Source organism: Micropterus salmoides, unplaced genomic scaffold, assembly GCF_014851395.1.
Source record: "Micropterus salmoides isolate LMB-PRFRI ecotype aquatic unplaced genomic scaffold, ASM1485139v1 Ms_hic_scaffold_12, whole genome shotgun sequence".
Classification (NCBI taxonomy): domain Eukaryota; kingdom Metazoa; phylum Chordata; class Actinopteri; order Centrarchiformes; family Centrarchidae; genus Micropterus; species Micropterus salmoides.
The window spans coordinates 34,174,573-34,199,343 of NW_024040263.1; the positions used below are offsets into that span (position 1 = coordinate 34,174,573).

The following is a 24,771-nucleotide window of genomic DNA, read 5'->3' on the forward strand; positions in this document are numbered from 1 at the left end:
TGAATCGCCCGATTGCTGCAGCTCTACAACTGATGGAGAAATCACGATTAAAGTAACTCATGATGACACAAACTACCTGATTTACAGGTAAACTGTCTGGCCAATCACAGGTGGAATAACGATGGTGCTCTCACTATGAAGCAAAGAAATCGTGTCAGTCCTCTAATGATCTTCTTGCCTAAATCACGTTAACCACGTGTTTAACGTCATGTGACTTACAGAACGGCCTGTCCCTGGACTTCCCAACGGTCATGTGTTGTTTTGGGACAACCGACAATAAACCTGTTTTGTGGTTTCGGTGCGAGGCGGCGTTGGCACAGCGGTTTCTGACACGCTGCAAAGTGACGGTACGTGACGGTAAGTTTATCCTCCGCCTCGTCCATTGTTGCTACAGCATCACCTGCACGTCTGTGATTGGCTGAGGGCGTCCTCTGCATCAGGACCTTCCCAGAGGTCCACCCACTGATGAGGCTGCGATTACTGAGGTCAGTTTGAAGGTTTGAGGCCCCACGCTGGGTCACATGATTTTCTAAGATGGTTAACATTCTTATTTGTTTGATATAGTTGGAATTTGAAAAACAGATTTAATGGGTTTGACACAATCCAACACAACATCAAGTTCTACCTTGGAGAATTTTAGAGCGTTCATTAGAGTTAATTAAACTTCTGACGGCTGTAGAATCACACACACAATCAGACAGGTGAGATGTTGCTCTGCTGGCATCATTACGTAACAGTGTCGGACCTACAAATCTGCTCACAAGCCAGACAAAAAATTAAGAAACTGTGGTTTAGAGATTTAAGGTTCAAGAAAATAGTTCAAATGGTTAAATCACACAGATAAAAAGTGGCTGTTGGTCTGATGAATCCCTCACAGGTAAAAAGCTAAAACGCCCACACAGTTTGGAAATGCGAGGTTTTACATATAAATACACAGCATTAGTGCGTGCATGCGTGTATATACTACATTATGTACATGATACATGTACACGACAGCATGTTGAAATTCTGGTCTGTGCGGGTGATAATGCCAAAACTGAAAAGTTGAAAAGAAAAGTGGTTAAAGGAGCAGAAACAGGTGAAGTGGTGAGAAAAGAGCTCAAGTGAAGACCTACAACTAAAAGACCACCTGAGGCTCCACCTGTCAGCCGCTGTGCCGTCTGCTGATCTGTATGGTGTGATCGCTTCACTTTTTACAGTGTAGGGAGTCCACAAACATGTCTATCAGTGTTTCCTGTCCTCAAACATCTTCTTTTGTCCACAACCCAAATATATCTAGTTCACTGTCACACCTTGAACCTAGAATAAAAGTTTCACAAACCTGAAACTGTGTTTCAAAGAGACTTCAGCCTCTCCGGGACTGTCCGGTCCAGATTTGACAGGTCTAGGCATCACGTTAGTGGTTTTTGATCTGGACCTGAGTTTCCTATAACTTTCCCCTAAACTTCTGAATCGGAAGGCGTCTTCATGGTTATTTCTAAAAACACTGATAATACTAAGATGTTGAAGAATATTTATGGTGTGCCCAGGGAAGCTGGTGCAGAATATGAATAAATTTAATGTTAATATCAAGAAATCTCCTCTCCAGTACTGTGGTGTACTACATGAAGCAAAACACGGGAAGGAAAGGCATAAAAACAGATACAACCTTCTAAAAATTAAGGTAAATATTTGCTTCTAGACCTTAGAATATTAAAATAAACATGGTAAAAATACACACATACTGACAGAAGGACTTAATACCGAGACAAATAGAGAAGTGAAGGTAACTAGCATAGTAATGTTAGCATGCTGTGAAGGTAACGAACTGGACATGTGCAGGTTTCCTGAGGTGATCCAGCCAATCACAGAGGAGCTGCCTGACGATGATGAAACAACCGAACAGAACCACGAGACATTTCACACCACAAACAGGCCGAACCGGACCGGACCGGACAGGACCGGACCGGACCCTACCGTTGGACCGGACCCTACCGTTGGACCGGCGCACGATGTTCTCCAGGAAGGTGTTCTGAGGGGCCACGAGACCCCGCCGTCCTCCCGCCATCCTCCCGCAGCGCGAAGCAGAGCCGCTTCCCGCCGCTCACATATCTGATGCTGCACGAGCCCCGCGCGCTGTGGAGTATCTCTCTCTCTCTCTCTCTCTCTCTCTCTCTCTCCGTCTGTCTGTTCTAACCTCTCTCTCTCTCTCTCCCCCTGTGTGTCGCGCGCTCTCTCAGCAGCCTTGTCATTGGCAGACGGCTGCAGCACGAGCTTCAGGGTGAGCCACGGTGACGGCTGCGGGAGAGAGAGATCCAGGTGGAGGGAGGATGGTAAAGAGACACCTGCAGATGGTGAAAGAGAGAGAGAGCATACGTCAAACCTGTAATTAAAGGGTCAGTTCACCCAAATCTCTAAAAACACATCTAGCAATAGTCCGGGCGGGTATCAACTAAAAAAAAAAAAATGCCCGATCACAATCGATACGTATAAAACAACATAATTAAAGAAAATAAAAACATTACAGCCCTTTTTTTTTTTTGTCAGAAATAGCTAAATTTGGGAAAATGCGTTTTTTGCTTTCTGGTGGCGAGTCAGGCGTTCAGAGTGACGGTTAACAGTGTCGGTAACACCATGTGAGGGACACTATATAACACTGTATACGGTAAAACATACTGCATGTGAGGGACACTATATAACACTGTATACGGTAAAACATACTGCATGTGAGGGACACTATATAACACTGTATACGGTAAAACATACTGCATGTGAGGGACACTATATAACACTGTATACGGTAAAACATACTGCATGTGAGGGACACTATATAACACTGTATACGGTAAAACATACTGCATGTGAGGGACACTATATAACACTGTATACGGTAAAACATACTGCATGTGTATGACACTATATAACACTGTATACGGTAAAACATACTGCATGTGTATGACACTATATAACACTGTATACGGTAAAACATACTGCATGTGAGGGACACTATATAACACTGTATACGGTAAAACATACTGCATGTGTATGACACTATATGACAGTGTTATACAGTGTCATATAGTGTATATGATACTAAATATAATTCTGTATGTCACATTTTATTTGAAACTATAGAACACTGTATTTAACACTGTTTAAATCTCCTATAATGCTGTTAATGTTCTCCTGACTGTACTAACATGTACCACATGTTCTCCTGACCTTACTAACATCTACCACATGTTCCCTTGACTGTACTAACATATACTGCATGTTCTCCTGACTGTACTAACATGTACCGCATGTTCTCCTGACTGTACTAACATATACTGCATGTTCTCCTGACTGTACTAACATGTACCGCATGTTCCCTTGACTGTACAAACATCTACCACATGTTCCCTTGACTGTACTAACATATACTGCATGTTCTCCTGACTGTACTAACATGTACCGCATGTTCTCCTGGCTGTACTAACATGTACTGCATGTTCTCCTGACTGTACTAACATGTAAAATGTACCATATGTTCTCCTGACCTTACATGTACCGCATGTTCCCTTGACTGTACTAACATGTACCACATGTTCCCTTGACTGTACTAACATATACTGCATGTTCTCCTGACTGTACTAACATGTAAAATGTACCACATGTTCTCCTGACTGTACTAGCATGTACTGCATGTTCTGACTGTACTAACATGTACCACATGTTCTCCTGACTGTACTAACATGTACCACATGTTCTCCTGACTGTACTAACATGTAAAATGTACCACATGTTCTCCTGACTGTACTAGCATGTACTGCATGTTCTGACTGTACTAGCATGTACTGCATGTTCTGACTGTACTAGCATGTACCGCATGTTCTCCTGACTGTACTAACATGTAAAATGTACCACATGTTCTCCTGACTGTACTAGCATGTACCACATGTTCTCCTGACTGTACTAACATGTACCACATGTTCCCTTGACTGTACTAGCATGTAACATGTACTGCATGTTCTCCTGACTGTACTAGCATGTACCACATGTTCTCCTGACTGTACTAGCATGTACTGCATGTTCTGACTGTACTAACATGTACTGCATGTTCTCCTGACTGTACTAACATGTACCACATGTTCTCCTGACTTTACTAACATGTACCGCATGTTCTGACTGTACTAACATGTACCCCATGTTCTCCTGACTGTACTAACATGTACCCCATGTTCTCCTGACTGTACTAACATGTACCCCATGTTCTCCTGACTGTACTAACATGTACCCCATGTTCTCCTGACTGTACTAACATGTACCCCATGTTCTCCTGACTGTACTAACATGTACCCCATGTTCTCCTGACTGTACTAACATGTACCCCATGTTCTCCTGACTGTACTAACATATACCGCATGTTCTCCTGACTGTACTAACATATACCGCATGTTCTCCTGACTGTACTAACATGTACTGCATGTTCTCCTGACTGTACTAACATGTAAAATGTACCACATGTTCTCCTGACTGTACTAACATGTACCGCATGTTCTGACTGTACTAACATGTACTGTATGTTCTCCTGACTGTACTAACATATACTGCATGTTCTCCTGACTGTACTAACATGTACTCCGTGTTCTCCTGACTGTTGTAACTTCTTCTCTGCGGGGCTGAGGTGTTGCTGCAGTTTCCTGCTGCTGTGCAGACAGTGGAGCGGTGTCTCCCTCTGCTGGCTGTGTGGACGCAGTGCAGGAACACTGAATGATAAACACGAAAAAATAATAACGGACTGAATTATTATAAATATTTAATCTGCTTTACAGAACACTATGGAATACCAGCATCAGATTTAATTCATGAATAACCGGTGACATGAAATAAAATAATAAGTTTGACTTTGTGATATTTGGGATTCCCAGATATTTTATTAGGATGTTTTGTTTTCATTTATTTTCATTCAAAGTTTTCTTACCGTTAAATCTCAGATTTAAAGTGAGTTTTTGTTTATTTTTGTTTCAGTTTATTAGTTTGTGTCAGCGGAAGGATCTGCAGCCACGGGCGCTGCAGCAGCTGGAGTCGCACCGCCGCCCGACGGTGCGTAAAAAGCCTTCCGCCGCGGTGGTTAGATCCCGCTCAGTCACCGCAGTGAAGCGGCAGAAACCCCCCTCCCAGAAACCATTTCACACATTAAACCTATTTGACGTTCAGAGCAGACTCTGGTGCGGATATCTGTGGCGTGTTGGAGCCTGAAGCGGCCGTGTTTAACGCGGTGGGAGCGAAGAGAAGAGCGCGACAGCGACACGGCCGGAGCTGCGGAGAGCGAGCGAACAGCAGCAGAAAACAAACCCTCCAGCTCCTGCTGACATTTTACATCCAGACACAGCGGCTCAGAACGGTGAATTAACGCGGTGAGATGCCGGGGATGATGGATAAAGGCTCGGAGTATCTGGGGAAAGGTCGTTCAAACGGCACCAAGAGTCCGTCCAACGCTTCTAACGGACATTTTTCTGACGAGAGCGGCAGCGACGACGAACACGGTGGGTATAGCCTCGAACACACCTCTTGTGGCTCCGTATGTGCGCGTTTTGAAACGTGAGTATTTTGAATTAAACGCGTCCTGTGTCATGGGTGTCGGTGTTTTCCAGATGTGGGGATGCGGGTCGGAGCGGATTACCAGGCCAACATTCCCGAGTTCGAGCCCGGTGAGTTTTTTTTTTTTTACTGGTTCTCTACCTGAGAGACGGACGGTGGTAGCCTCGGTACATGTAAACACTCACAGCTTCATGTGTCGGTGGGTTCTGACAAACTGGACCTGCGGTGGACGAAGTACTCGGATCCTTTACTTAATTATTACCTCACTGTAAAAAAAAATTACAAGTACTGCGTTGACAATGTTACTTAAGTAAAACTATGTAAGTATAATCAGGAAAATGTACCTCAAGTATTTAAAGTAAAAGTAGTAAACGCAGAGTGAAAAATGTCCCGTGTGACTGTTGTACTGTCACAGAGCTGCAACAGTTTATCAGACTCGACTGTTAAATTAATCTGCACCTATTTTAATAATAGATTACATCATTTTTTAAGACAAATTCTCTGATTCAGCATCTTAAATGTGAATATTTTCTGTTTTTCGCTCCTCTGAGACAATAAACTGAATATATTTGGGTTTAGGACCAAATAAGACATCTGAGGAAACACTGATCAACATTTTCTTTTTACAACTAATCGATCAATAGAGAAGATCATTAATAACTGAAAATAATCTGATTATTATTCCTCGTGAATTAAACTATTTAGTATCAGAGTGCAGAGTGGATTCATCTGCTGATTATTTTCTCACTTAATCGATTGTAAAAAAATAAAAAATGGAAATGTTACCCGGAGCCCAAAGTGACACCTTCACAACACTTGTTTTGTCTAAACCTCAAAATGATTAAAAATACATTAAAATAATTAATAAGAAAAACAGTAAATCTTCATATGTGTGAACCGTTAAATGTTTTAGATGAAAAATGTCTTAAACTTCATGAAAATTGTTTTCAGTTTACTTTCTGTCAATCAAATAATGTACCAGCTGTACCTGTATAAACTTTTTAAATAACAAAACATCAGATTTTAAAACTCTTCATGTGTAAAAATCTGACTTTGTAAAGTAACTGAAGCTCTCAGATAAATGTAGTGAAGTAAAAAGTCCAACATCTCCCTCTGAGACGGAGCAGAAGGAGAAAGAAAAAACTCAAGTAAAGACTGCAGGAATAATAAAACTATAACTTTCAACAAGTAAGTCGATAAATGACAGTTTTTTTTATGATGTATTTGTGCAGAGAAAATGTTAAATTTCATTTTTAATAAAAAAAAATCTGAACTAGTCCCCCCCCCCCCAAATAATTTAAACAACCATTTTTTTTTAAATAAGAGTCTTTTAAATGTGTTGTAAATCTGTCTATTTCCATTTAGCTCTAGAAAACATTTTAAAGCTATATCATTCAGTTGAAGTGAAACCCACAGATGAAAACTTAATATTTTGGGAGTGACTCCAGTCCTGTCTGCTGAACTGTGTTGGTTTTTAAGCTCCTTGAGGTGTTTTTAATCTCAGGGGAGACAAAACAGGAAGGCTGTTAATTAAAAAAGAAGAAGTGAGCGTCCTGTAACAAACAGCAGCTCGGGGATTTTACAGAAACCAACAAAGAAAAAGAAAGTTGAGGCATTAAAAGCGTTTCACGTCTATAAAAAACGCTCTAAATCAGAGGAACAGCAGACCTTTAGTGTCTTGAATGGGGAACTATATTTCCCATAATGCACCTTGATGTTGGCCGTTTTCATCAGGCTGAGTCGTCGAGGAGGAAACCTTGACGCTCTTTCTGTTTGTCGGCCTTCAGGTTCCACGAAGTACTCGGACAAAGACAGCGGCGGGATGCTGGTCTGGTCTCCGTACCACACCATCGTGGACTCCAAGCGTAAGTGACCCGCCGCAGTCCTCCGTCAGGTCCTCGGCTCAGACCGGACTAACTGTGTGTTCTGTGTTTGGCCCCACAGTGGACGAATACATCGCCATAGCCAAAGAGAAGCACGGATACAACGTGGAGCAGGTGAGTCCTCGGACAGATGAAAGGACAGACCGATGAAATGAAAACAGTACCAGTGATGACGAGTTAGCCCGTCACGCTCACTACTTCCTGTTGGATGATCTACTGTCATTTTATTCCACTTATAGAACGATAATATTATAATAACGCAGCTACACCCTTTCAGTTTTTTATTCTTAAGAATATTCAGACAGAATTAAAATTTTTTATACACCCTAAATAAATGACATAAAACCACAACAAGCGTTTAGCCTGCCCGGCGTTGAGCTTTTCAAAATAACAGCGTTTCGCTTTCCAGATTTTGCTGATTTGGTTATTTATATTTTTGTGCTTGATGGTTAAGTAGACAAATTAGTTAAACAGGGTTTTTTCTGTCTGTTTTAATTGTGTTTATTGTTGACTTACGATCAGGAGTTTGCACAGGGTGCTTTATTTTGAAAACTAACCGGATTCCCTTTGCTGACTTCTTGCCCGGTTTATCTGCTCTGCGTGACTCGTGTTCTCCGCCAAGCGTCGTTTATCTCGGCCGCGATCAGCTCCGGCAGCGTTGCCCGGTGACTTCCGCAGCCCGGCCTGCCCGAAAATGTAACTACAGGTCACTACAGAAATGAACTTTCTCTGTGATCGATCAGCTGCAGCGGAGCGTCGGTCGGTCGTTGAGACGCATTCTGTGTCTCGGTTATAAAATGGGGGTTTTAGATAAAGCTGCACAGTTTGGAGAATAAAAGTCGGTGCGATTTGATTACAGTGATTGATTATTATTTTATTACTGTATTCATTATAATTTCATACAGTAGTGTGTGTGTGTGTGTGTGTGTGTATAAAATATTTGACCACTTGTTGTATTAAATCCAGTTCCAGCTGTTTTTATTTATTGAATCCTGGTGCAGGAAAAAGCCTCTGCATCCGTCTCTAATTTATTAATTCTATGTTCTAACTTGTCAATAATCATGTTGTTCAACATTTAATGATTTGCTGCAGCACGCCAAACTTTTTTAATGTCCCGCCCATCCAGGCTGCGATTGGTCGGTTGACGAATAAGTGACTGACGGCGCGTCGGCTCTGTGAAGAGTTGAACATGTTGAACAACAGACGGCAGCGAGCCAAACCTTCCTGATCTTCTCCCTGTGACCTGTGACCCTGCGACCGCCGTTTCTCTCGGTGCGCCGGTGGCGAGTCCGAGCGGCGGGGAGGGGGAGGGGGTTATTGTAGGTTGTTGGCTGAAAAGTTACTGGCACGCTGCTCATGAAACATTTTCCTGATTGCGCTGTAGGCCTATCTGTTGGTAGAGACACATGGTGAGAGCCCGGTGTGGGCGGGGCTAATGAGCGGACTGCAGCGCTTTGCGGTTATGTAATCGCACATGACGACATCGCGATCAGGTTAACGGTGCGGCCAAGTGTTAGAGAAGAAATTCACTCTCCAGAGGAAACGCTTGGTTAGAAACTCTGAGGAGGAGCGTCGGTGGGGAGACGTCGCTACTGAAACCACCTGCAGACGCTGAGGTGGCGTTTTAACGTGTGGACAAAGTCTGCGCGGTGTTAACGCTGTGTGTGTGTGCGTGTGTGCGTGTGTGTGTGTGTGTGTGTGCGTGTGTGTGTGCGTGTGTGTGCGCAGGCGCTCGGCATGCTCTTCTGGCACAAACACAACATCGAGAGGTCTCTGGCCGACCTGCCGAACTTCACCCCGTTTCCTGACGAGTGGACGGTGGAGGACAAGGTGCTGTTCGAACAGGCCTTCAGCTTCCACGGCAAGAGCTTCCACCGCATCCAGCAGATGGTAAACAACAACAACAACAAGTGTTTACGAGTCTCCTGTACAGTCTTATAACGTTAGCCACTGACTCACCGATTTACTCAGCTATACTCAAGAAGGATCTTGAGGTACTTGTACTTTAACTTCATACTTACTGACTGCATTTATGTGACAGCTACTAGTTTCGTTTTAGATTTTACATTAAGACGTGACGAGCTTTGAAAATTCAGCAAACCTCGTTTAAAAATGAGACGTCTGATGAATCATTGGCTGTGTTCGAGACGGAAAGGCAGCTGCCTCAGAAGGCGTCACGTTAAGTGAAGGCAGCTCCGTTTACATTAGTTTCAAACAGCCTTCTAGGGCAGCGCTTACGGCAACGTGTGACGTCAGCACGCCGTCTTACGTCTCTTCTGGCTGTGATGGCAGTTTAGCCCGTTTCCAACGCAGCCACTGTGTCATTTCAGTAAGAAGTGATCCTGTATTTCACCAGAGGTTATCAGAGAAAAGAGTCTGATGTGATCGTGTTTCCTTCAGTTACCGGACAAATCCATCTCCAGCCTGGTGAAGTACTACTACTCCTGGAAGAAGACCCGGTCCAGAACGAGTCTGATGGACCGACAGGCTCGCAAACTGGCCAACAGGAGCAACCAGGACGACAGGTACGTCCTCGCCGATCAACGGGACGCCCGAGAGACTCAGTTTAGACTGTATGTAAGAAGCAAGAGAGAGGACGTCCTCTCTAGCAGGTTTAAGTCGCCCCCTGCTGGCGGCTAGAGAGGACGCAGGTTTAAGTCGCCCCCTGCTGGCGGCTAGAGAGGACGCAGGTTTAAGTCGCCCCCTGCTGGCGGTTTAAGGTGTTTCCACGTTGGCATCAGATCTCTGACCGGAAGCTTCCCGCTTTAGAAAGACAGAAATTAAAACAGTCTGAGTCACAGTCAGTTTGTAAAACACGACACTGACTACGTGTTTTGGGAAACGGGCCTCTGGACAGCAGAGACTCATTTTACAAAGAGAAGGTTTGAGTCTCAGCAGATCGTAGTGTGTGGACGTGAACAGCAGGGGGCGCTGCAGCTCTGCAGGATGTTTCCTGTGAAGTTTTTCTTACTTCAGCTCCTGTTTCTTGGACTTTAGAGTTCGGCTGAGCGAGACAGGCCAAAAAACGATAAATCTCAAATCGTCATTTCTTCCAGGTTTAAAGGCTGATTTCTGCTCCTGAGTGGAAGTTAATGTGGTTTTAAACTTTTCTTTCTGCTCGATGCCAAACAGAGGATCACTTCACAGAACATTCAGAACTATTCTGATAAAATCTGCTTTCACCAAACGTGCACGAGGAAAATTAAGTTTAAAGTAAATATCTTAATAAAAAAATGAAGTGCTGAATTATTCGTTTATCGAGCATCAGGTCAGTTTTATGCTGGACAGGCGACAGCCTGCTGCTCTGCTATTGGTCAGATCAAAGATGCGTCTTTGTCACGTCGCTGTTCTTCTTCTGTGGTTTGATTTCATGTGTCTTTTTTGTTGTTGTTGTTGCGATGTGGCGTAACGCCTGAATTGTGTTGTTGCTGTTGCCGTAGTGATGAAGAGATGGAGGAGGCCAATCCCATTGAAGCGCACGACAGCGACTACGACCCCAACAAGGAAACCAAGAAAGAGGTACGTGGACACACCTGAGGCCTCGCAGCAGGACGCTCGACCCGATAGCTTGTTTTTACTGCAATGAATCTATAATTTACTCACTTTATTCTTGTCAGGGCTCCAGACTCTGTTTGTAAAAATTGCCCTGATGCACCTCAATTTTTCATTTAACTGCATCGCCGCAAAATTTAGCTGCACCTCCATGTTTACAGCATCTTTGGAGACGGTTTCCTTTATGTTCGACCGCGATACTGCAGAACAGTTTCCCCCCGCAAGATCTGGATCCTGGTCTTCACCGTCCTTTGCTGCTGTTGTTGTTGTAGGTAATTGTGAGTCAAACACGTCTGCTGCGTCTTCTAAACAAGGACGTGAGTTTGCTGACGTGTGACAGCGTTTTGCAGGAAACGGCGATGAGGTCAGATTTGTAGAAAAGTTGCAGTGATTGGTGAAAATTAAAACTTGCGCTTATTTCACAGGGATTTGTTGAATTTGTGTTGATGGTAGGGATGCACTGAATGTTCAGCCACCGGTGTTCAGCCTAATAAGTCAAAAGGCTGAATAAATTTTACTTACATCCGCTCCATCTGTGGCTGACTTCTTAGAAAAGAACCGCTTTGACTTTGACTGTCACTCGTCTGTGAGAAGGAGATTGAGCTAGCCGTGCCTACATTTGGAGTGCACACGTATTCCAGCCTTTACAGTAAGTGAAGCGGCCCAGAGCGAGCTGACAGGCAGGTTAGAGACTTTATCCTGTCAGTTTGTCTCTTTACAAAGACAAGTGTCTACCTGAAGAGAGCCTGTGAAGTCTTCATGTTACAACATTATTTATCAAACCGAGTCGGACTGGATGAATTTAGCGCGAGGAGGAAACACGTGACAACATCCTGTTTTCAAAATAAGGTGTGAAAATTAGATTAATTGGATTATATTCACAGAAAGTATAAAACACATTACATGAGTCTATTAAAAGTAATGGACACATGTAATTTACTTTACCGGACCCTCTCGGGCCCCGGACCCCCCCCCCCCCCCCCCATAGTCTCTCCACATCCTGTGGGAAACACTGAGGAAAAAGCTCATTTTGACTGTTTAATTTGCGCAGTGGTAAAAAAGGCACAATAAATGGGGAAAAATGTGAACATACTCGTTCAGTGTTCTGGAAAGTTTGTCTTTATATTTGGTTTTGGCTTCGGCCAAGAATTTAATTTCAGTGCATCCCTAGTTGCTAGTTGGGACATTGTGAAATCCTGGAGTACATAACTGTATATTCTGACCTTCTGTCATTTCCAACACATTAATCTTTATGTGAGTGATTGTAAACATTACGTTTCAAAGCTGCTTGTTTTTGCAGCAATGGCACAAATGTTACTGCGGGATGAGACGGACTCGCTGTACCTAATAAACTGGACACTGAAAGTCGTTTACTAGAGACACAGAAATCCAGACATTTGCGAAGCTTTCTGAACTTTCTGAACGGTGTAAATGAGGAATAATTCAGCAGAAAAGCCAATGTTCAGTTTAGATTCATGTCTTCAGCTGATTCCCAGCACAGCAACGTTCATGTTGGCGACATCACGACTTTAGATTTTAGTTAATTTAATTAAAAACAATCTTAAAGAAAAAGTTCAGGTAGCAAAACTTTTCTTTGATGTAAAACAAATCAGGACGGAGCCCGAAGCTGACGAGACGTCAAACAGCTGATCAGATGTTGGAATTCTGTTATTCAGCTTCCAGCCTCTTAAACCCCCCTCTGTGTTTCCTCCCCAGCCGAACCAGGTGGAGCCGGTGGTACCGGGCTCCAAGGTGGCTTTGGGTCGGCGGGAGCACCAGACCCTGCAGCACCGACACCACCAGCGATCCCGCTGCCGCCCCCCCAAAGGCATGTACCTGACCCAGGAGGACGTGGTGGCCGTGTCCTGCAGCGCCTCGGCCGCCAACACCCTCCTCCGTCAGCTGGACATGGAGCTGGTGTCCCTCAAGAGACAGGTAGGAGGCTGCCCTCCTCCTCCTCCTCCTCCCGAATGTTCAGGGCCAAACCTCAGGATCAGACAGAATGTAGGTTTCCTCAAGTTTAATACTGCATGTTGTCGTTTTCACTGAGTTTGTTGCGACTGAAAGAGCCACGAAAGAGCAACTAGCTCCAGGTCCACACTACACTGAGCATGTGCGTGCCGGTGTAAACGGGAAGCAGAATACCGTCTACTCTGCAGTGATGGTGAAGAACCACAGCAGAGATTTCTCTGCACGGAGCGACAGCGAGGTGGAACTGTTGCTGGGAGGAACATGGGAGGACAAAGAGGCTGTGGCGGCGAGTAAAAACGGAGACGTGCACAGGACAGGACAGAAATGTTATTTACACAGTACAGAATATTTAAATAAAACTTCGCCAGCAGCATCGTGTTTCTGCTTTGCGTGACTGATAAGAGTTAGGGCTGTGGAAAATAATAGGTAATAATAGATTTTTAATCGTGTTGCGGAGGTGCAGCTCTGGACCGTCAGCGCGGTCAACACAACGGAGACGTGTGGTTCTTCCTGTTCGGCACAGACAGACAGCTGCTGGTTGAGTGACTGCTGCTACTAAACTTTACACATGATCAATAAAATCAACGTGTAACTCATGTTAATGATTTTGACCTGCACGCTGTGCAGCAGGGGACGCTCAGCGAGGTGACGGGCGGCAGTAGGTGACGGTGGAAGCATTGTTGTTAAATACTTTGCTTTAAAGGAGACCTATTAAACTGCTTTTCCAGTCCTATATTGTAGTTCTGTGACTCCTGTTTGGCAGCTTTGAATGATTGAAAGTTAGACTCTTCATGTAGGCCTTCATTTCAGCCTCTGTCTGAAACAAGCTGTAGATGCTCCTGTCTCTTTAAGGCCCCCCCCTCAAAGCCCACTGTCTTCTGATTGGCCGAGACCTGAAGCATGTTACCAGGCTGTTGTTGTCGCTGGGCGGAACAGGCAGACTGAGCCGTTGCTATGGGAGCACATGCCCATATATGGCACAGCGGCTCCGTCTGGCTCCTGGTGTCGTATTACGGAGCCAGAGCTTCAGAACAGGAGGAAATCTGAGGTTTCTGCTCACAGTCATGTCTTATAAATGCTTTAATCTCATTTTTTGAAGCTTTGGCCATGTTTAACATGAACATCCAACATTGTAAGACTGTAAGCCATAAAATGTGGAAAAGCATAATAGGTCTCCTTTAAAAGTACCAAGTAGTCACACAGTGAGAAAAATACATCTTTATCCTGTTTGTTTTACAGTCGCATCGTAGCCTCATAATCATAATGAGTAAAAATAAATAAATTCCCACCCTTGAGGTGACACGTCGAGATGCGCTAACACGGCGCCCCGGAGTTTAAAACCAGAACGGGGTCAGCAGCGTTTTCAGACTTCACCGCTTCAGTCTGGACGGGAGGAAACGTAGCAGGAGGGAGTAGGAGTGTGGGCGGAGCCTCAGGAGCCGTTCAGGAGCTTTCTGCCGTATCGTCCTGCGATCGTAGACGTTTTGGTTTCAGAGCGCTTTGTTGGTTTACAAGTTTAAATCAAAAGAAGTCCTCAGAGTGCCCAGAGAAATGTGAACGTCCACACTCGGTCTCAGTCAGAAGCTCCTGAACATCTACTGAGAGACGGTTTGAGTGTCAGCGATAATTTCACTGTAAATCATCACATTAGCTGCGCTTAGCATTAGCACGCTAACATTGGTATGTCGCTATTAGCACATTTAACTGTTCAGCATCAGTGTTTTAAGTAACTCACCACACAGCCAGAGATCATCGCTGAACTCTGCGGCTCATTCCTTCTCCAAATACTTCGCCTCACGTGAGGTCCGGCTGGCCAGGTAGCACAGGTGAAAGACCCCAGGAGTCGTCCTGTCTGATGCCTGTCCATGTTAGCGTTCTGCCTGGGCTGCACTGCCCCCTGGTGGTGACACCTGATGAGTGTTTGTGTCGTCTTCTTCTTCAGGTCCAGAACGCCAAACAGATGAACAGCGGGCTGAAACACGTTGTGGAGTCTGGGATTGAAGAGTTCAGGCTGCCGGAGGTACTGATCCAAACACACTGCCGCTCAGCAAAGAATAACGACACACATTCATTTATTTCCTCTCGCACATCAAGTGAAACCTTCAAGACATTTTGTCAACAGAAGCTGGAACGCTTCAGTGCACGAAGTTACAAACCAGCCGAAAGTGTGTAAAAGTGTTCGACCATCATTCTGACAAACAAGTACTTTTGATACTTTGAGTACATTCTGCTGATAGTACTGTTGTACTTTTACTTAAGTGAAATTTAGAATGCAGGACTTTTACTTGCATTCGAATGACGTCCTGTCTGCGCAGCAGAGACGCACTTTTTCACCTTGCCAGTGAATTTAATAATTTATTCCTTCCGGACGTCATCGGGCCGTAGCGACACCGTCACCTTAACGGAGTAAAGTGAACAGTAAAGTTACTAAAACAACATCAGCGCTGCAGTAACACCTTCACCACCTCAAACCTCCAGAGCGTGGCAGCGTTTCACTCTTCACTCAGCCAGAAAGGTCGTGAACTGCAGCGTCTGCAAAGCTGAGCTCTCCTGCAGACACCGGAGATCTGAAGAGGAGGCGCGTAACATCGTGTCTCTGTGGACGATGAAGACTCGTCTCTGTAAGCTAGTTGGCGAGCTAGCTTCACGTTAAAGCCTGTTGCTTCAGTTTCCCTTGGTCGATTCGATGCGTCGCTCATGGCGACGTTCGCAGCTGGAGAACATGTTGCTGCAGAGTGAGCAAGATCAGACAGCACCGACAATTTTATAGTTTCTAAAGAAGAGAGAACAGTTCTCCTGTCTGTGCGTGAGGCGGCGGGTACTCTGCTCTTAAAAACTCTTTTGTTTTGTGAGTTGTTGAGTTAGGGCAAAATATATAAAGGTTGTGAAACGCTGTCTACTCAAAAATCTTTATTTTTCACCCCCCTGTAAATTAGGCAAATGTAATGCATGACGTTATTCCTTTATAGTGTCAGTTTGTCCCGCCGTGTTGCAGCACCGGCGTGTAAACTGCTCCGTCACTAAACAGCAGATCAGCTGATTTCAGTGGAACTTTCTGTTTCTGCAGCAGAAACGTTCATTAAAAGATGTGTTTTTGAAAGCAGTGTTTCGTGACACGCCAAAACCAACCTCAGGTTTAATTTAAAAGCTGACAGCTAAATGAGACGTATTGTGTAATTTTGCGATTCATAATGCGAATAGTCGATTATTCGTTTAAAAAAATAAAAAGTAGTGGTTAGTTGCAGCCCTAATCATGATCCAGTTGATCCAAACAACCTCTGGAGGCGGTCAGGACCTCATTGTGACCACATGGAACAGTAAACGTGTTGTCTGTCCACACACAACAACCGCTCTCAGTCCCTCCCACAAACAAGATCATAGTCTGTTGAGTTAAACTTAAATATAAACCACAGAAAGGAGCTCGCGTCATGAAGACAGGAAGGAAACGGTGCCAGGAGGAACTTTAGTTTCACTTTCACTTTCCGGCTCAGCCGTCAGTCTGTAGTTCAGGAGGGACAACCTGGGCGCAACATATAAAGGTCTCCTTCCCCCTTCTCCTGCTTAATTGATTCACCGATCTGGGGAGCAGGGACGTCGGGGAGAGCACGGCCCAAATACCAAACACAACTCGTATTGTTACAGATAACTGCCTCCCCCCCTAAACAGGAGATAACGGGGTTAACAGAAACAGCTCCTGCCCTCTAAGGGGTCCAGGGCCCCACTTTAGTGTTCGTCTTGTGGACGGGGTGAAAGCGCTTCGGTGGCCGGCCAGAAGACCGTGATCAACGTAGATTACGCATAGTTTGTAAATTCTTGTTGACTCGATAACAAACCGCCATTTCAGAGTCGGATCTGTTCGCGTATTAATATAACATGCACGACCTTCTGTTGTTCAGGTCAGCTGCTGGCCACAAAGCTAAAGGAAGAATAGAGAACGAGGGAGGGAGGCGTTCTTTCCACTTCCTGCCATCAGGCCTGACTGAGCTGTGGTCTTCCCTTGTACACTGTGTGCGCTCGGCTGGACAGAGCGGCGTTCAGCTTCGTTTACTGAATACTTCAAAAGTTTCTTCAAAAGTCGAGACGCTTGCTTGATTTTTTTTTTTATGTGACAGACAGTGGTGTTAAAAAACTTTACAAGCTGCGTGAAAATCTGTTATGAAGATGCGATTAGCTAAAGCGTCGGGAGGGAGCTGCTTTGTTTGTTATTAGTTTTAAACAGCCTGTAGGATCCAGCATGCTCTGGTCTGAGAGGCTGCAGTGACTCCTCAGCTTCATTATGGTTCCAGTGAAGTGGATTCGTTTCTAAAACGCGCTGCTGAACAGGTTTCTGTCTCTTTTAAGGACGGGGTGGTTGAAAGTAATTGTAACTTAACGAGTAAGGTGACTGTTTACTTTTAATACTCAGTAATAAATAAATATTACTCATTTGAAAAGTATTAATAAGTAAAGAGTAAGTAATTTGCCCCACACTAGATGTGTCGCGAGGACAGAGCGCCTGTTTATATCCTTAACAATGGTTTTCAAACTTTTTCACATCAAGGACCCATAAACTGAGAGAAATTAGATTTTAGGATTTTGGCTTTCTGATGTTTTCTTACAGATTAAGTGTGTGAAACCCACGACCAATACTCAGTCTTCTTCTTCCTGTTGTTAACTCCCTGCAGAGTAACCAGAAGGTGAACGCCCGCTGGACCACAGACGAGCAGCTGCTGGCCGTTCAAGGTGAGCTTCCACCCCGGGTTGAGTCCAGGTAACGGGTCTGGAAGGTGCACTGAACTCCTGCCAACCACACACACGATGAAGAGCTGCAGTTTGAGCAGCGTGACGTGTTTCTGAGGGCGTTGTTGCAGCGCCGCAGGGATTTGCATCACATCAATTTGAATCATCAAAACTATTTGAATGTTTTACAGGAAGAGAAAAGAGGGATATTGATATAAAACATTTAGAAAAGGGATGCGTTTCATGGATTTTTGGCCTTTACTAAAAGACAACTGACCATCGGACAGGATAGAATTAGTCTCTAAAGCTGCGATAATCCATATTTTTATGATGAGGGTGGATCAGATGATGACAGGGTCACCGTCTCTCAGCCCAGCGAGCTTTTAATCATCCGTTAGCTCCTCGATTTGGTTTCACAGCACATTTCCTCTCAGCTGGTTTCTGAGAAAGCCGCCGTACACAGCAGACAGACTCAGAGAGCAGCTGGCGAACGTGGTGGAGCGTTTAGCAGCTAGAGACCAAACACAGAGCCAACTTCCCTCAGTCCTCAACTTCTCTCCCCAGAAACACCAAGAGATAAAATATTTGGCTCCTTCTGCAGTTTTTGGGTGTCCGTTTAAGAAGAATTGACCACATGCGTTTAAACCGTCTGTGACCTTCAGGTGTCAGGAAGTACGGGAAAGACTTCCAGGCCATCGCTGACGTCATCGGGAACAAGACGGTGGGCCAGGTGAAGAACTTCTTCGTGAACTACCGGCGGCGGTTCAACCTGGACGAGGTGCTGCAGGAGTGGGAGGCGGAGCAGGGGACGCAAGCTCCCAACGGAGACAGCGCCACCTCTGGAGAGGAGGGGAAGAACAGCTCGGCCACTCCGTCGGGGAAGAGCACAGACGAGGAGGACGAAGAGGTGAGACGTTTGAGAGAGACAGATGTTCATTTCTTTTTTGAAATCAGAGATGTTAAACATGCTGCAAGACAACATTTATCCTTCTGCATCAAATCTACGCTTTAGCCTGACGAACACCTCCCCAAAAATTTAACTACACATCGCTCACCACAAGATCTGTGATTGGCCGGTAGCGTCTCATTTCCTCCTGCATTTCTAGCTCGTCCTTCTTCTTCTGCCTCAACCGCTCCAAGACTCGTCCACACCGTCTCCTCTGACGCCTTCTCTCGTTTCTGCGTTATGATAATTTCTCTAAAAGTAACTGCTGTTCAGCATCCATCAGCTCCAACTTTCCGTCATCCTACACCAACGAAGAAGAAGAAGAAACTTAACACAGTGGATCATAGAAACCCCAACTCGCATCTTCGCACCGCAGACACTAACGCACAAGTATACCAAGTTACAGGGAACCCGCGGGGTCTTAAAAGTATTAAAAAAGTATTAAATTTCATTACCAAGGTCTTTTCATGTCCTTTCTTAGGATTTAATTAATGCCATAACGTCAAAAATGAAAACTTTGTGTGTGAGACTTCATAATTTACTCCGTTTGGTGTGACTCTGATGTTATACGGCAGTACAGGTCACTGTTTACGTCAGTGTTCAGCTTTACGCTCTGGACTGTGACGTGTTCGCGGTGCACGAGCTCTGCCATCCAGCCCTGCGCGAATCAGTCAGTTGTTAGAAAAGGAAAGAAAACGTCTCTGACGGGCCGCTAACGTTAGCTCGACGAGTCAGAATGGGCAAGTGTCTGAAATTCAGAAAGACAGCGGTACAAACAAGTTGGCGGGCGAGGCTGAGGGCGGTGGCGCAACAAGAAGGTCGGCGTGCGAGCCGGTCACAGTGTGGCGAGCGCTGATGGAACAGCGGAGCTGGAAGAGCCGCTGCAGGTTACTGGTCAGTGAATCTTACGGAGAGACGGGTGTGTACGAGACGAGGACGAGGACGCCGCTGTTGTAGGCTAACGTCAAACTAACGCACATTAAACTTACATCACCCAGATGCGCCGATCACGGGAATGAGGGAAAAACAAACCGGGGCCCGACTCCTTATCCTCGCCGCTTTCAATCCAAAACTACATAATACTGTATTTCAAGCAGCCTTTAGATGCTTTAGAAAAACAGAACAGGATGAATAATCACTGAAGCAACTGGCAGATTATTTTACATTATCTAACCAAGGTTTAACTAACTAACAACTCATACTGCACAATTTGTTTGTATTTTTGATTTCACCCCTTAAGAGTTCTTCGTGCACAAATATTGTATTATTTCATAGGTGTCATTTACGGTGTGGACACTGGGGACACGTCTCCATCACTTTGTTTAAAGCATTTGTTAAATATGTTCTGAAAAATGAGTTGCAATAAGAAATGTTAAAAAAAACCAAATTAAAATACTTTGAGAAAGGTTTATTTGCACAATAAGAAAATATGCAATGCAATTTAAAGATAAAAGAAATAAACGTGAAGCTAAAAAAATCTAAATCACTTTATTTAAATAAAGACAATTCAACCATAAATTGGTGCAGGAAATGTCTCCAGAATGCAGGAAATTAAGTGTTTAGTGCTCAATTTTTTTTAGAGGACCCCCACTTATATATTTCAGCATTGAATATTTCATCAAATAGTGTTAAAATATCTTCTTGTCTTGTTCTCGTGAACCCAATATTGTGAATTGTGCATGTGAGCTAAGTGTATCGTCACACCTCTAATCTGAACCCTTGTGTCTCTTTTCAGCACAAAGTGACGTCCTTGATTCATTTTATCTTATCAAAGTACAAACACACCCCACAAAGCTTTAGTATGTTAAATATGAATGTATTATAATAAAATGTTTTATTAATGTAACTTGGTAAATAATTTTCTCAGGCTTAAATTAATACAGATTTTCCATTAAACGGCAGTGAAGTTGGTAATTAAATTTAATCCTAGGTGGTCTTAAAAAGTCTTGAATTTAACTTTGAGAATCCTGAGGGTACCCTGTGTTTACTACGGCGTGTAGCCCACGCCGTCGACTGCAGCGCACACTTGATGCACAAGCATAAACTGGCCTATATTTTTAAAGAGGTCATATTCTGCTTTTTGCCTTTTCCCCTCTCCTTTATTGAGTTATAAACCTCTTTTGTGTATGTAACAGGTTTGCAAAGTGAAAAAGCCCAAAGGAAGTTCCCATCTTCCACAGAAAACTCTGCTCTGAACTGAAAACAGCTTGTTTGTAGTCCAGCCGCTTCCCTTTCATGCTTTCAAGCTAAACGCGCCTCATATAACGCTGGCCAAGCGGCGACTCCAACACGCCCTCAGAAACAGCGAGCTGCAGCACACAGCTCTCCTCTCCCTTCCAAACACTAGCTACCCTCCAGGCAGTCAGTGGACAGAAAGTTGTTCCTGTGATGTAGAGACAGAGCTCAGTTAAAACTTTATGGATACAGATTAATAACTCGCCGCTCTGAAACTCTCGCTCCAGTCCGTGTTGCCGAGCCGGTCGGCAACACGTACGGCTGAACCCGAGCTGTTTACCGGCTTCTCGCTGACCCGCCCTACGCTGCTTCTGATTGGCTAGTAGTCCTTAACTAGGAACTGAGCATGTGCAACTCCCAACAAAGATCATTTAGAGACAAGATGTATCACTCCATAGCTAAAACGAAGCCTTCAACACAGGCTGAAAAGAGGAGCTGCAGCAATGTGCAGTAGGACAAAAATATAACCATGTAAACCTGCTCTGGTACAACCTCTAAATAAGATGAGGAACCTGAAAATGAGCAGAATAACACCTCTTTAAACTTATTCTTAAAAACAATGTATAATAAGTATTACAATTAAGAGATGCTAATTATTATTATTGTCAGGAAACAAGTGCAACATATTCCACTCCCTCTCTCTCAGAGACAACTTAAACCACAGCAGTGTGGTTGATTACTGACAACAACTGAGAGCTTAACAAATATAATTAATTACAAAAACAGGACAAACAAAGTCTTTATAAATGTACTGACTGCAGAGACTGCAACAAAAAACCAAAATCTTTCACAGTGATGAAAAACTCTGTAGCTGGTATTTGTTCTGGAAAGAGGGGCAGAGAAAGAGAGCTGAGTGAGTGGCCCCTGAGCTGCTGAAGGGCCCCACTTGATCTGTGCCCAATGCTCTATGCGTCCTGTAGATCAGTGGTCGATTGATCGGAGCGCCCTTTAAAGCCATGCATAATTAAGGGTGACGTCACGCTGGCTATATCCTCTTCCTTTACACAGTCTGTGGGTTCAGTCCATTTTTAGCACCATAAATGTAAATGATAAAGAACATAGCGGTTCTTGCGGTTGACTTATCAATAGCGCAGTATTTGAACATTGTGGTTATCAAAACACCACCAGAGAGCGATGTTCCCTTCTTGTCTAAATAGTTCTGAATCGGTAAAACTCTCCGAGATTCAAATCAAATGAACTCACTAGGCGAGACCCTTGAGACGGTGGACATTTTCTCTGAATGTGAATGACTTGCAGTGAGGTAATTATGGCTCCGCCCTCTCCTCTCTGCAGGGTCAGGTGACCTCTTCAGGCGTGTCTCCTGCCGCCTCCTCTTCTTCTTCAGCTCAGATCCTGGTGACGTCCGGCACCTCCTCCGCCTCCCTCCACCAGCCGCCTCCCCTCCTGCGGCCCTCTCTCCCAGCCACGCCCTCCTTGCACCGCCAGCCCCCGCCCCTCCAACAGCAGGCCCGGTTTCTGCAGCCCCGCCCCACCTTGCAGCAGCCCCCGCCTCTCATCCGCCCCTCAAACACCCTGCCCCCTCGCCTTAACCCACGCCCTCCGGCTCCAATGACCCTCTGCGGTAACCCCGGGGGTTCCGGTCCAAGCTCCGCCCAGCAGCCCCCCGGGCTGGCCGTCCACCAATCGGAGACGGCTTCATCCTCCTCCATCCACTAACGAACGTTTCTGTTGAAGACGCAGAAAAAAGAAAATGTCTGCAAGGCTGCTGCGTTCAGGTCCTGTGGGAAAATCTGAGTGACTTTATTCTTCAAAACGACGACAGCCGTCGCAGCTTCAGGTTACGACACGAAATCCAAACCTGAGTGTTTGTTATTTGGTGCACAGCATTTTAGGGGTTGAAGTTTGTCTTTCCCACAGGACTTAGCGTGCAGTGCACCTGCTGGTGGACACCTGGTTTTAAAATCTGTGTTTTCTAAAAAAGGGTTTGACTCAGAAGTCGTGTCAGTCTTTAGGAATCTGTCACATTATTAACGCAGAACCTTTTCAGCCAACAACCAATCCTCTTCAGACATGTGGCGTCCCTCAGGGTTCAATCCCGGGTCCCTTCTTCTTCTCCATCACATGTATATAAATGCATCAACAGAAACAGCAGCACTTGGAAAACATTTTCAACACCCTTGATTTAGTCGCTCTCAGTAGCAGCCTAAGTGATGCTAAAGGCTGATGTTGAATTATTATCAACTGCTAAATTAATTTCTTACAATAAGAAACGTAACATTTGTATTGATTTCTTTTATCCTCCCGGAGTTCACTACATTTACACTACATGTCTCTGCTGACATGTCGTTAATCGGTCGGTCCAGCTGTAGTTTCTACTCAAACAGGAGGAAATGTTGTTGTTGTTGGGGACAGCGATGGAGCTCTGGTGCTCAGAGGAGGAAGGTTTCATCTGCACAAAATGAAAGTCATACTTCAGTGCTGTGCTACTAAGACAGCATTGTTTATTTAAATGATTATACCAAGTTACAGGGAACCCGCAATGTCGTGGTAACCGATAGTAAATAAGCTTTCTGACAGTCGTGATGTTTCAGTAACAGATGGAGATTAAACTGAAGGCTTCAGTGTTGTGTACAGTAGCGTTAGACATCACCTTGTACAGTTTGGTATCTGTTTGAATAGAGAGCCTAACTTCCGCCCCTTGGGACCTTATTTCAGAAAAACGATGTACGGTAGGCAACAATGAGACACCACTAATGTTTAGATCCCGTTTGAATTGTGTCCCGAATTACACACGATGTTTGTCTGTTTAAAAGATCACTTAGGTCAAGAAAGTTGCAGTTTGTCTTAAAACAGTAAAGTAACATTTAGATTTGCGTGAAACGGTTTAATAAACTACATCTCTCGTCTCTCACAATATAAGTCAGCAACATGTTGGTGCCGTAATGCTAAGCTAACGTTCACGGCTTGCTTATTACTTGCTAGGTAACTTAGCTATGTTCCACGCAGAGATGGATCGCACCTGATGTGTTTAATCCTACGACACCTGGTCCTTTCATCACATCACCTACACATGGTAATGTTAGCTTCAGTAACGTTAGCTTCAGTCACGTTAGCTAGAGTAATGTTAGCTTTAGTGACGTTAGCTTCGGTGAAATTAGCTTCAGTGACGTTAGCTTCAGTCATTGAGAGAAAGTTCTTTTCAGTCTTATATTTCAACAGTTTTATGAGAAACTGCGACTTTCTTCTCTTAAATGATCTTTTAAACAGACAAACATCATGTGTGTAATTCAGGACACATTTCAAACTGGATCTGAACATTAGTCTTCTCACCGTTGACTAACCTACATATTTATTCTGAAATAAGGTCCCATGGCGGTCCCCCAACAGGGGCGGGGCTTAGGCTCTGTGTAAGCAGTTGTCCATCCAATCAGCTGTCAGTAACTAACTCTGTGCTGCTGTCCATTTGGTTTTGTAGTTGATGCTTTTTGAAAACACTAAAGTTTCACCCAGACGTCCTTCAGTGTGTTAACTCCATGTTTTCTGTAGAAATGTGAAAAACGTTCCCCGCTGTTCTTTGAACTGTTCTGTTGTTGGGGTGAATTTTCCCAGAGTTGCTGTTGTTTTGTTCCACATGTTGAAGATTCGTTTTGAAACTAAAAACCTGTGATGTCGGTCTGTCTTTTCATTATTTATTCTTCTTCTTCCTGGTGCTACCAGTCCGGTGTAAAAAATCATTGTGAAAGTGCTCTTAATGCTTTTTGGACAAACATGTATTATTACGGCAGTAAATGTATTGAAATCATAGAGTCCTTTGAGTTTCAGTCGTTAGATGTTGAGGTGAAGCTGCAGAGACCTTCTCATTAAAAAAAAATACATTTGTACCATGTGACCTTCTGTCTTTATTACGCCCACCGGTGCGATCGACAGCCTCTAACGCCTGTC

The 24,771-nt window shown here is 44.4% G+C and overlaps 1 protein-coding gene and 1 pseudogene across 2 annotated transcripts; one reads left to right on the forward strand and one right to left on the reverse strand.

Moving 5' to 3' along the window:
- The window catches only part of LOC119899931, a 68,513-nt pseudogene extending 66,077 nt beyond the window's left edge, over positions 1-2,436 (reverse strand).
- Positions 2,437-5,142: 2,706 nt separating this feature from the next.
- LOC119899954 (REST corepressor 3-like) lies at positions 5,143-24,710 on the forward strand. 2 transcript variants are annotated; one of them, XM_038714782.1, is made up of 12 exons: positions 5,143-5,507; positions 5,616-5,672; positions 7,350-7,427; positions 7,507-7,559; positions 9,174-9,335; positions 9,846-9,970; positions 10,886-10,964; positions 12,714-13,001; positions 14,911-14,988; positions 17,633-17,690; positions 18,350-18,594; positions 22,162-24,710. In XM_038714782.1, exons 1-12 carry the CDS (start codon positions 5,384-5,386, stop codon positions 22,543-22,545), a joined length of 1,731 nt encoding a protein of 576 aa, XP_038570710.1. In that variant the 5' UTR covers positions 5,143-5,383; the 3' UTR covers positions 22,546-24,710. The 2 variants fall into 2 exon arrangements, with proteins under 2 accessions (XP_038570710.1, XP_038570711.1); XM_038714783.1 differs by having other exon boundaries at positions 5,153-5,507; positions 12,714-12,932.
- The last annotated feature ends 61 nt before the right edge of the window (positions 24,711-24,771 follow it).

What these genes read in the sequence shown, in the direction of transcription:
- LOC119899954 (XM_038714782.1), top strand. Translation starts at nt 5,384, where the DNA reads ATGCCGGGGATGATGGATAAAGGCTCGGAGTATCTGGGGAAAGGTCGT. An exon ending in CATTCCCGAGTTCGAGCCCG is followed by an intron (nt 5,673 to 7,349) that starts GTGAGTTTTTTT and finishes GTCGGCCTTCAG; the next exon opens with GTTCCACGAAGTACTCGGAC. An exon ending in ACAAGGAAACCAAGAAAGAG is followed by an intron (nt 10,965 to 12,713) that starts GTACGTGGACAC and finishes TTTCCTCCCCAG; the next exon opens with CCGAACCAGGTGGAGCCGGT.